This window comes from Aedes albopictus, chromosome 1 (assembly GCF_035046485.1).
Source record: "Aedes albopictus strain Foshan chromosome 1, AalbF5, whole genome shotgun sequence".
In the NCBI taxonomy this organism is placed as follows: domain Eukaryota; kingdom Metazoa; phylum Arthropoda; class Insecta; order Diptera; family Culicidae; genus Aedes; species Aedes albopictus.
This window is the reverse complement of record NC_085136.1, coordinates 325,422,309-325,434,636: the sequence shown is the minus strand read 5'-3', so window position 1 is coordinate 325,434,636 and position 12,328 is coordinate 325,422,309. Positions and strand designations below refer to the sequence as shown.

At 45.5% G+C, this 12,328-nt stretch overlaps 1 protein-coding gene across 1 annotated transcript in view; it reads right to left on the bottom strand.

Annotated features, from left to right (window-relative positions):
- Nucleotides 1-11,189: 11,189 nt before the first annotated feature.
- Nucleotides 11,190-12,328, bottom strand: part of LOC109402953 (uncharacterized) — a 4,085-nt gene continuing 2,946 nt past the window's right edge. The window contains exons 6-7 of the mRNA XM_062847255.1: nucleotides 11,716-12,328; nucleotides 11,190-11,652 (exon numbers count right to left, since the gene is read on the bottom strand). Of these exons, the coding sequence (XP_062703239.1) occupies nucleotides 11,348-11,652; nucleotides 11,716-12,328 (918 nt within the window). The 3' untranslated portion in view covers nucleotides 11,190-11,347. The remainder of the gene's footprint in view (nucleotides 11,653-11,715) is intronic.

The following is a 12,328-nucleotide window of genomic DNA, read 5'->3' as shown; positions in this document are numbered from 1 at the left end:
TTTCGAATTAGTAAAACCGCGATTCGGCATTCTGAAGTCGCAGGCAGTCCCAGAGAACCCGAGTGGACAAAATGCGGCGGCGAAAACGTCGCAAAAACCGCCCAATAATCAACTCCAACCGAGACAGAAACGCAGCTTAGAGACGGAGCATAACCACAACGATCCGAACCTTCATCCACCTCGACCGAAGAGCCCGTACGTGACCGAAATGCCACAGACAAACAGACGACCACCCGATCATCCTCCCGGTAGCAGCAGTAGTGGCACAATTCAAAGCGGAATCAACGTAATCGTGAGTAATGAATTCGATTTACTATCGGAAGAAGAGGAGCACATCGATGCAATGCCAACACTCACCCCGATGCAGACGACGACGAGCGTGGCTCCAAAAACAAAAAAAGCTCGTGTCCCCCCGATAACGACTGTTAATTTAACAAGCAAGCAACTGCGGGAGCTGATGACCAAGAACAACATCGCACAGACGGACTACAATATGAGAGTGACTAGGACGGGCGTGCAATTACTTTGCATGAACGAAGAAAGCTTCCGCATCTCCGTTGATACGCTGAAAACTTCTAACATCGAGTTCCACACCTACACCCTCCCCTCCGATCAACCGGTGAAAGTCGTTCTATCCGGTTTACCAGTATACGATATTGCCGAGTTGGAAGAAGAACTTGCTACCCTCGGTGTGGTGTGTACCGAAGTTAAACTACTCTCCCGTAAAGTCACCGGACCTGAAGAAAGTGCTTTGTACCTGCTGAATTTCGTGAAGGGAAGTGTAAAATTATCGGAGCTGCAAAAGGTAAGAGCAGTTTTCAACACCACTGTGAAATGGCGCTACTTCGAAAGAAGGCCAACGGATGCTGTCCAATGTCACCGCTGCCAACGCTTCGGTCACGGAATGAGGAACTGCAACCTTCCCCCTCTGTGCGTCAAGTGTGGCGAAAAACATCACTCAGCTGATTGCAAACTACCAAAAAAGGCTGACTTGGAGCGCGCCGATAAAAGCGAAACTCGAGGACTAATTAAATGCGCAAATTGCAGCGGTCAGCATACTGCCAACTACCGTGGTTGCCCCAGCCGAAAAGTGTACATTGAGAAGCTGGCAAAACTAAGAACGGAACGCCGGCATCCAGCTCCTCCCCCACTCGTCTTCCGTACAACCGAGGGTCGCCCTACCAGTTCAACCGCTCCACATCCGCGTGGCTCGTACGCTCAAGTGCTACAAACACAAACAACCAACCATCAAAATCTGTTCTCAATGTCTGAATTTCTGTCTCTTGCAAGGGAAATGTTTGAGCGTCTTGCTAGCTGCCAGTCAAAGCAGCAACAACTTCTAGCTCTCTTCGAGCTTACAACCAAGTATATCTACAATGTCTAATTTAGATAACTTGCGCCTCGCTAACTGGAACGGACGTTCCGTTCATAACAAGAAGCTTGAATTTTTCGACTTTTTGTTGCGTCATAAAGTAGACATAGGGATAGTAACGGAAACTTGGTTACAACCAAAGGTTTCTTTCTTCCACCCAAACTTTTCCTGCGTTCGTTTTGACCGCGCTTCCAACGATGCTGAAAGAGGTGGAGGGGTTCTGATTGCGGTTCGTAAAGGCATCAAGTTTGCAGAGTTGAATATTTCGACCAAAATCATCGAAAGTGTAGGCATCACGATTAACACGGCAAACAGCAACGTACACATCATTGCCGCCTACTTCCCAGGGGCGAGAAGGAGAGCAGCCTGGACACAGTTTCGCCGAGACATCTCTACTTTGACCAGGATCGCTGAACCGTTCTATATAGTTGGTGACCTGAACGCTCGACATCGTCACTGGAACTGCTCGAAAGCAAACAAAGCCGGAACTCTGTTGGTCCAGGAGGCAGCAAGCCACAACTTCTATGTTCATTTCCCGGACGCCTTCACTTTTCATCCCACCGGTCGCGGTCGGCCATCCACACTGGATCTTGCACTTTCAAACAACTTGCTGGACATGACTAAACCGGTCACATTGAATGAACTTTCATCGGACCACTCTCCGGTACTCTTCAATGTGAGCCTCTCTGCCCCAGCTATACAGACGTCTCCGAAGGTTCGTTGCTACGCGCGTGCAGACTGGTCTCGGTTCCAACGAGAAATAAACTCAAAAGTGAACCTACTTGATCCAGCCATTACAACCTTGGACAGCGAACAAGAGATCGACACCGCTATTGAGTTTCTATCGAGGATCGTCATAGATGCAGAAGCCGTTTCGATCCCTGAAGTACAACGACGACCGTACCAAGTTGCCACTATTCCAGAGAGCACCCGCAGACTGATCGCTCTACGAAACAAACGACGACGTCAATGGTATAGAAGCAGGGACCCCATCTACCGGAGCATAGTGCTGTCACTAAACCGAAGAATTCGGGAGGAATGTGTTCAGGCCAGCTGTAAGAAATTCCAGGAAACGCTGCGCACCCTCAACAACGATCACGACACACTTTGGAGAATCTCAAATGCACTAAGGAAATCAACCAAATACAGCCCACCCTTACGCCATGGTGATAATATCATCGCTTCATCCTTGGAGAAGGCTCAGTTACTTGCCATGAGTTTTTCGAAAGCACATACCAACCAAATGGCTGATGACCCAGAAACCGTGACTGCTGTAAACAACTCCATCGCACACATCGACCAAATTCAACTCACTGGTGCTCATCCATGGTTGATCCGCCCGAAGGAGGTAATCCAGATCATCCGCAGACTCAAGGCGAAGAAGTCTCCTGGTCAGGATAGCATCAGGAACTGCGTGCTCAAGAAGTTGCCCCGTAAGGCCCATATTCTGCTCGCTAGAATCTTCTCTGCTTGTGTTCGACTTGGGTACTTTCCATCTAATTGGAAACACGCGGTAGTAATCGCCATCCCGAAGCCGAATAAGGATTCCACGAATGCGTCCAACTATAGGCCAATTAGTTTGCTATCTGCCTTCAGTAAGCTTCTCGAGCGCATAATATTGAAACGTGTCCACCAACATCTAGAAAACACGCAGATTATCCCTGACGTCCAGTTTGGCTTCAAAAGCGGGCATTCCACCAACCATCAACTTACCCGGCTTGTGGGGCAGATTCGAGCCAACTTTGCGTTGAAGAAGTCGTCCGGCATGGTATCAGAAGGCCGGCTCCAGAGGCACGTTATCCTCCATTTGGGACATTTGTGCTCTCTACAACATCTTCACCGCCGACATGGTGATGCTAGACGACGTACAATATTATCTTTTCGCCGACGACACTGGGTTCATCGCAGCGGATTCGGATCCAGTTATTGTAGTTGATAAACTCCAAGCAGCCCAAAATGCTATCGAAAACTACCAACGAAAATGGAAGATCAAAACAAACGCAAATAAATCACAAGCAATTTTTTTCACTCGAAAAAGAAGCCCGCAAAAACTTCCGCAGCAAGCAATCTCCATCTGGGGCCAACACATTCCGTGGTCGGATGACGTGGGATATTTGGGTCTTACTCTGGACCGAAGGCTAACCTTTGCCACTCACGTGAACAAAGTTCTGGGCAAATGCGACAAGCTCACTAGAATGCTTTACCCGCTTATCAACAGGCGTTCACACCTGGACAAAAATTCAAAGTTACTTCTCTACAAATTGGTGTTCATGCCATCGATGACGTACGGTTTTCCTGCCTGGTTCGATTGTGCCGCTACTCACCGGAAGAAACTCCAAACGAAGCAAAACCGGCTTCTGAAGATGATGCTCAATTTGGACCCGTTTCACCCCACGGAAGATCTCCACAGATTAGCGAAGGTGGAACTCATCGATGAATGGATCCAGCGTGTACTTCCCAAATTCTGGTTAGGATGTGCAACTTCAGCAAACCCGTTGCTGGAACAACTGACGGCGCGCAGACTGTGATATTAGAATAAGAATTTTACTTTTCCTTTAACTATCCCCACACTATTCTCAATTTTGAAAGGGTTTTTCAATAGTTTTTCCTTTTCTATGGTAAATTTATTCCAGGCTAAAAGTTATTAATTAAATATTGAATTACTAAGCTGCTGCAAGGAACTCCAAATCTCAGCTGATGAAATTATGTCACGTTTGTAACTCCAGAATAACTCGAAAAATAAAATGAAATGAAATGAAAGAGAACGTCAATAACTGCGACGAGTTCGAAATTTATATGATTGCTGCGGGGCTCGAAGTGCGGGAAGAACGAGTAAAAATAGCAACCTTCAAAGCAGCTCTAGGAATGGAAGCGCGCAAAATCTTCAACCTATGGCCGCTAACACCACAGGAAAGGGACACTGTACAGGCGTGTTTGGCTTCACTTACGAGGTACATGGTTCCGCAGGAGGACGTCAAACTAGCTCGCTACGAGTTCTTCCAGTGCCGCCAACAACCAGCTAGGTACCGATGAAAATGCGGCAGAGTGTGATGCATTTCATCAACAGGGCGCGCGAGCTGGTCAAGAACTGCAACTTCAGTAATCTGGAGGATGAAATGCTCCGCGAAAGTATCATTACCGGTACAGCATCCGCTCGATAACTGACTGCTGTTTAACTGGACTGCTTTTTAACTGGGCGCTCGCTAACTGGGCCAAAGTCCAGTGAAAAAGCAGTTGTATGTCAAAAATAAACGAAATTTAACCTCACATTTTGCAAATCTGTAAACAAAATAAAATATAACAATAGCTTCCGGCTCCGGGAGCTCAGTCCAGTTATCGAGCGGCGCTCACTAACTGAACTGTCGTCAAAGCCCAGTTATCGAGCGGAAGCTGTATTTTGGATACAAACTTGAAGAAGCGGTTCATTGAGCAACAAAATTTGACGTCGGCAATGGTTGTCGCACAGTGCCAAATGGAGGAAGCTACACGGTCGGAGATAGAACGCCATAACTGGCTGGAACCTGCAGCAGCGTGCGCGCACTCCATCAACAGATTGGATAGCAGTTAAAAAAAAAGTGCAACTTTTGCGGAAAAGGATTCCACAGCAAACTAACAGATTGTCCAGCTCGGGGAGCTGTTTGCAACTACTCCAAATAAAGGAATCATTTTGCGGTAGTATGTCGGAAGAGACAGGAAGATCAACAGCAACAGCATCGGAAGAAACCCTCCAGGAATCAAGGCAGCGTTCGAACAGTAAGTAGAGCTGGATGATCGGGACATGGATGAAGAGGTCAGGAGCGACGAGTCAAGCGAATCGGTTCAGTATCTCTACCAAGTCAAGCGTGATGGGGAATCCGTTCTACAAGCCAGCATCAAGTTTTACGATGTAAACAATCGTCCTGTTGTAGTGAAATGCATCCTGGACTCAGGGGCATCGTGTAACGTAATCGGGAAGAACAGTGCTATGAAGATTTTGGGAACGGAGCAGCTAAAACTGAACAGCGAGCAAGCTGTGCTGAGAACCTTTGGTGGAGGATCCCTGAAGTCTTTGGGAAGGACTGTAATACCCTGCGAGCATCGCAATCAACAGTACAAGATGGTATTCCATGTCGTCGATTTCGAGTAATCCCCACTACTTTCCAAGGAAACGTGTTTGGCGCTACAGCTCATCAAGTTGTGTTACTCCATCAAATCGGAACAAACAAGTTCAGCTGATCACATCATCGAAAGGTATCCAGAGGTACTCCATGGTCTTGGGAAGTTCTCCGGGACCGTTAGTTTGGAGGTGGATGCCAATATTAAGCCATCCGTTCAGCATCCACGTAGAATAGCGGTAACACTGCGGAATGATCTGGAGCGAACGCTGAATGAAATGAAGCAGCACGGTGTGATGGTAAAGAGAAGAGGATAACACCGATTGGGTCAGCAATCTTGTGCTGGTTAAGCGCAACAATAAAATACGCGTTTGTCTTGATCCGATCATTTTGATCAAGGCTCTCAAGCGACCACACTATCCGATGCCAACGGTTAACGAGCTTGTTCCGAACGACGAGAAATCAGCACTCCGGTGCGAAAGGGTCACTCGATCCACACGCAGCAGAAAACCATAGTGTGTAAGATTGAATAGATATGTCATGCACAGTTGAATTGAATAGAATTAGTTGCTACCTATATACATGCAATACGAAACAAAAACAAACAGAAATGTGCTTATAACTAGAAGGTTGAATTATTAAAACTTATCCTAAAATCAGCTTAAATCTAGTTAAAATTAATACGAATTGTTGGACAGTGGACAAGCTTACAACCGAGGACTAGAAATGTAAGTCATTATACCTATTTCATGTATTAATTCGATAATTATTGAGCGAAATATATTGCAGCTAAAAAGCTGACTCACGTACCAAATATAAACGAGTCGTGCTACAAGATCGTCCGAAGGATTTTTCCATTGCTGTCCCAACAGAGCTATTGCCCGAATTGACAAATGCAAAGGTTTTCTCTACCGTAGATGCGAAATGTGGATTCTGGCAAGTTTGTCTAGATGAGCAAAGTTCCAAACTCACGACATTCTGGACGCCTTTCGGACGCTATCGATGGCTGAGGATGCCATTCGGTATATCACCTGCACCGGAAATATTTCAGAAGAAATTGCACGAGGTTCTTCATGGCTTGCGAGCACTTGGGGACGACATCCTCATTGGCTGCGGAGATACCGTCGAGGAAGCAGTGTTGGACCATAACCGTTGCGTTGTCTGTAAGCGTTCCTTCAGCGTGTCAACCAACAAAACATCAAGCTGAATATTAAACCGGCCCAAATACAAAAATGTCGAAAAATTCCACGGGGCACCCTCTAGAATTGTGCCTTTGGATGAGAAGAGCAATCTGTGAAAATTTCAGCTCAATCGGTTTAAAATTGAGCTGGCGCAAATGAGTTGAAGGTTTGTATGGGGTTTTCAATCCAAATATATGGGAAATTGGATGGCCTACAGTCTCTCACTCAGTACGCCGGTTCAACGAGTTCGATTTAGCTCAGAATTGAAAAAATGGTAGTTGATACCCTAAGCAACAATTTTGTAGAAGACCATATCATGATAAAACTTAATTTTTATTGCGGTTTCAGTTAACGAAAGCAGGGTGCGGACATCTTCCCCCGTTTACTCTCGGTTGTTACATGCAGCACGTGTTTGCTGTTCGAAACTTGCGCTCTACATCATAGGCGGCTGTGTTGTCCTTCATTTCAATTGCTCACGCACGTGTGCGGGTATCGAAACAATGAAGAATTACATAGCTTCCTATAATGTAGCGCGCAAGCTTCGACCGACAAACACGTGCTCCATGTAACAACCGAGAGTAAACGGGGGAAGATGTCCTCATCTTGCTTTCGTTAACTGAAACCGCAACTAAATTAAGTTTTATCATGATATGGTCTTCTACAAAATTGTTCCTTAGGGTATCAACTACCATTCTTTCAATTTTGAGCTAAATCGAACTCGTTGAACCGGCGTACTGAGTGAGAAACTGTAGGTCATCCAATTTCCCATATATTTGAACTGCAAATCCCATACAAACCTTCAACTCATTCGCGCCAGCTCAGTTTTAAACCTATTGAGCTGAATCTTTCACAGATTGTTCTTCTCATCCAAAGGCACGATTCTAGAGGGTGCCCCGTGATTTTTTTTCCAACTTTTCTTTTTCGCCATACAAATGTGGGCCGGTCTACTGAATATCAACAAGGTTAAGTTGTGCCGAGAAAACGTGAAATTCTTCGGTCATGTGCTGACGTCAGCCGGTGTGAAGGCGGATTCGGACAGGATCACCAGTATCCTTGTTATGGAACGTCCAAAGGATGTCATAGCGCTGCAGAGATTCTTGGGTACCATTACATATTTGTCCAACTACCTCCCAAGTCTATTAACAGTGGCGGAACCGTTGCGTCGTCTGACAAACAAGGATGAACCGTGGTCGTGGAATTATGAACAGGAGAGTGCGTTCCTTCAACTGAAAGCGATGGTGACGTCAGTGCCGGTTCTACGGTATTTTGACTCCAATAACGACGTTGTCATCCAGTGTGATAGCAGCAGCGTTGGACTAGGAGCAGTATAAAGAAGTTTATGTTCATGTTATACGTACATTTATGCGGTAAAGTTACATCGCATAAGATGCAGTAAAAGTGCCTTATGCGTACAAAAGTGGAGGCGCTATATGTGCATTGACGGAAAAATAATGACGCTATATAACTTGGAGCGATATCTTATGCGATGCACGATATGCACTATTGCGACATAATATAGCATCTTATACGACTTAAAAATACTCGAAATGAAAAAATCTTGTCACCTAAGTATCGAACTAATAATCTTTGGATTATCGAGCTGCACTTCACACTTAACACCAAACACTAGTTATGAAACACACTGGTTAATTGTCATGACATTCTTACTCACCTCAGTGTTTGTTGGAATGCACGTGATTTCCGTGCGCTGTACGTGTTTGGCAGGCTATCTGGAGATCAAAATGATGTACCATGATTTCCCGCACAGTTACCACTACTCCTCTCTTGCTAGCACCACCTAATTATTAGGTCAACAAAACAAAAATGATGACTTTGTAACTTGTTCTGTAACAATAATGATGACTTTTCACTTTCTTGTAGCTTTTTGGCACTCCAACAGCACTTCTTTCATTGTTATCACATATCACATCGCAATATGCAAACGTTAACGATTCTAGCTTATGAGAGTGTGTATGCACATTTGAACGAGTTAATTTTCACTTTTATGCGATTTAGTTTGTACATCAATGCGGGTTAAACTGATATAATTAGAAAAGTACCAAGCGAAGTCGTATAATCATCGCAGTACGCCCAGACACGAATGCCACATAAGTTGTAAAGTGTCTTTAATAAATATTAATAATAATAATAATCGCAGTACGAAATTATGCGAATTCAATTGACACTTTGCGAGTTTACTCGAACGCTTTTGCGAATAAGCAAAGTTCGTCGCAACAAAACTTCGGAATATCATCTACTACGATGTAGTCTTACATCATAAAAGTTTATTTGCACTCTTATATGATTATACCAGATACATCGAAGTTAGTTAAAAAAATAACATCATATGAGATGAAAATTGCCCCTCAGCCGTACAATTATGCGATAGTGACTTAAAATAGCACATTATACGATGTACAGCGTGCATCCTTATGCGATTCCTGGTTGTCTGGGGTGCTAATACAGGACGGGCATCCAATCGTCTATGCATCGAAAACCCTTAGCAGCACGGAGCGAAAATACGCCCAGTTTGAAAAAGAGACCCTAGCTATCCTGTTCGCCTGCCGCAAGTTCGAGCTTTACATCCTGGGAAGGCCATTTACGGTGGAAACGGACCACCAACCGTGGTCCGCCGTAGATGGTACGCAACACCTTTCGTTCGATCGTAGAGTTCTGCAGAGCCCAAAGTAAGCTCGATTTCCTGCTGATGTCGTTGTCGGCGGTCACCAGTGGGCCCAAATACACGAATTCTTCAACCGCCTCGATTTCATCACCATTGATAGAAAATCGAGGTGACGGGCGCGGTGATTCCTCCTTGGAGCCACCATGTACTTTGTATTTGACACATTTATGAGTAATCCGCTTCGCCTGGCTTCACTCTTTAGTCGAATGTACGTTTCCGCCATCGTCTCAAATTTACGAGCCATAATATCAATATCATCAGCGAAACCAAGTAGCTGATCTGACTTCGTCAAAATCGTTCCACTCGTGTTTGTCCCCGCTCTCCTAGTTACACCCTAAAAGACACGGACACGTTCATTGCTTCCAGTGAGCTATTCGCTCTTTGAAGGAAGCACGACACTAGACAACGGACTAGCGTGCAACGCCCAGTGGCACAGCCGAAAACTTTTCCTGACAACTGCGGTGGGAATCGAACCCACGTACCTAAGCACGATGCGGCTAAATGCTTGGTGACACTAGCCACACGGCCACGAAGCCACAAAAGCAATGTTGAACAGCAAGCACGAAAGATCATCACCTTGCCGTAACCCTCTGCGAGATTCGAAGCGACTGGAGTGTGTCCCTGATACTCGAACTACGCGCATCACTTGATCCATCGTCACCTTGATCAATCGTATCAGTTTATCCGGGAATCCGTATTCATAATCTGCCATAGCTGTATCCGATTTGAAATCGATGAACAAGTGATGTGCGGGCACGTTGTATTCGCGACATTTCTGCAACACCTGGCGGATGGCGAACATCTGGTCCGTTGTAGCGCGTTCAGCCATAAATCCAGCCTGATATTGCCCCACGAACTCTTTTGCAATCGGTGATAGACGGCGGCATACAATTTGAGAGAGTATCTTGTAAGCAGCACTCAGTAGTGTGATCGCGCGGTAGTTTCCGCAATCCAACTTGTCGCCCTTTTTGTAGATGGGACACACGATACCTTCCATCCATTCCTCCGGTAATACTTCCTCCTCCCAAATCTTGGTAATAACCCAGTGTAGTGCTCTCATCAGTGCTTCTTCACCGTATTTTAGACGCTCGCTTGGTAGTCCCGTAAAGCTAGGAGATTGTTAACGCTGAAAGTCGGACTGCAGCATAGCATCCCGGAAAGCTAGGAAGGGTGGGTCTGAAAAGGCTGGCCCGTCTCGGCTCGAAGATAACACGGATTAGCGATCATCAATAGGTCCTCAGCCACCACAGGTTAGGGAGAGTCAGGAGGAAGACGCCTCCTGGACCAGAGTGGAAAGGAAAAATAAGAAGATGAAGAAACCGGAGGTACAGGGGCGTAGAGACACCAGCCCAAAGAAAGGAAAAAGGATAGGGGCCAGGCCCCTAGAAGGGTGACGTGCTCGTGATCAAGACGGAAGAGTCTAAGTACTCGCAAGTCTTGAAGGCGATGAGGAGAGACGCCAAGCTCGTAGTTCTGAGAGTCGACGTACGCATTATTAGACGTACTTGTACAGGCGAAGCTGAAGCTGAAGCAATGTTTGATGAAGAAGTTCAAACTGTACTGTGTGATGCCCTAATTTAGTGCAGGTTAAAATGTAGATAACTGTTAACATCTTGAGATCATTATTGTAGAACTGATTGTTTAATTGTCTAAATTTTACTTTAGGTCTAAAGTGAAATTTGGACAATAGCACAATTAGTTCCGTGATTATTATCTTTAAATGTTAACGATTAGCGAAATTTGGACCCGCACGAAATTAGGGTACCATATGGTATATTGTCACACATTGATATAGTTTACTAAATCAGTTCTTCATTATTTCTAGTCTTAGGTTTGATATTGTTCAACATAACAGGGAATTAATTGTTTTGATATATATCAATTTGTTTTTTTATTACGCGAAAAAAGATTCAAAACAAAGAGAACACATGGGATTTGATATAGTAACAATTTCCAGTTCGCAATTACAGGTTCTTTCACTCGAACCGCAGAGGAGACGAGTACTAAACACTAATATCTATGCTTCCAGAACGGAAAATATCCAATCTGTGTATGCCGAAAGCCTTGCATAGATGGTGGCTGTGTCGGATTTTCCTGGGCAGCCCACGTTGTACGAGCTTATCCCCACGATAGTGGAGATTTTGATGGAACCGATTTGAATGATGCCTTCCAGAGGATCACCGCTTCTATCCTGGCACGAGTTGTCCGTGAAGTAGTAATTCTCCGCACAGATCTGCTTCTCGTCGACTAGACTGGTCATCTTGTAGAACTTCCGGCAGTCCTGGTTGTAACGGGCCATGCGTGGACGAACCATCACTTGACCTAAGGGAGAAAGGATGGTCAAAAGGATAATTTGCAGATGATTCTATAAGAGTTATGCAATACCATCGTCAACTCCAAGACTAAACAGCTTAAGCAGAACGTTTGAGTTATCTAGCCACATGCAAGCTGGTAGCACACGATCGCTGTAGATTGCCTTGGTTGACAAACGAACCAGTGCCAAGTTCCCAGTCGACGTCGTCTTGTTGTACTTCGGACACTTTATAAATCCCTCAATCCCAATGTCTTGAGTTCCTTTATCTTGGCGAACCGCCCCCAGTCGCACGGTGTCATGCGTTTCCGATTTAACGCATTCGGCGCTGGTCAGGACGTACCTATCGCTGATCAATGTCCCGGTACAACTCCAGACATATCGGCCATACTGCTGGGTGCCGATCAACGCCACATGCGGATATTCCTTGTTCTGCACTGGTCGTCCTTCCGACGGGATGCTCTCGTACTCTTCCTCCTCATGTCGTTTGTACTGTTTCCAGTAACCGATGCACTTCTTCATGCTGTACTTATCTTCATAGGCTGATCCCCCGCAGCAAACGATCGGATCAATCCCGTGGCGACAAAATTTCACCAAAGAAGGAGCAGACATGTTAACATTTGGACAGCTTCGGTAGTACTGACAAACACCTGCTACGTTTCGAGGCGTTGTACAGGGCATCCCGAT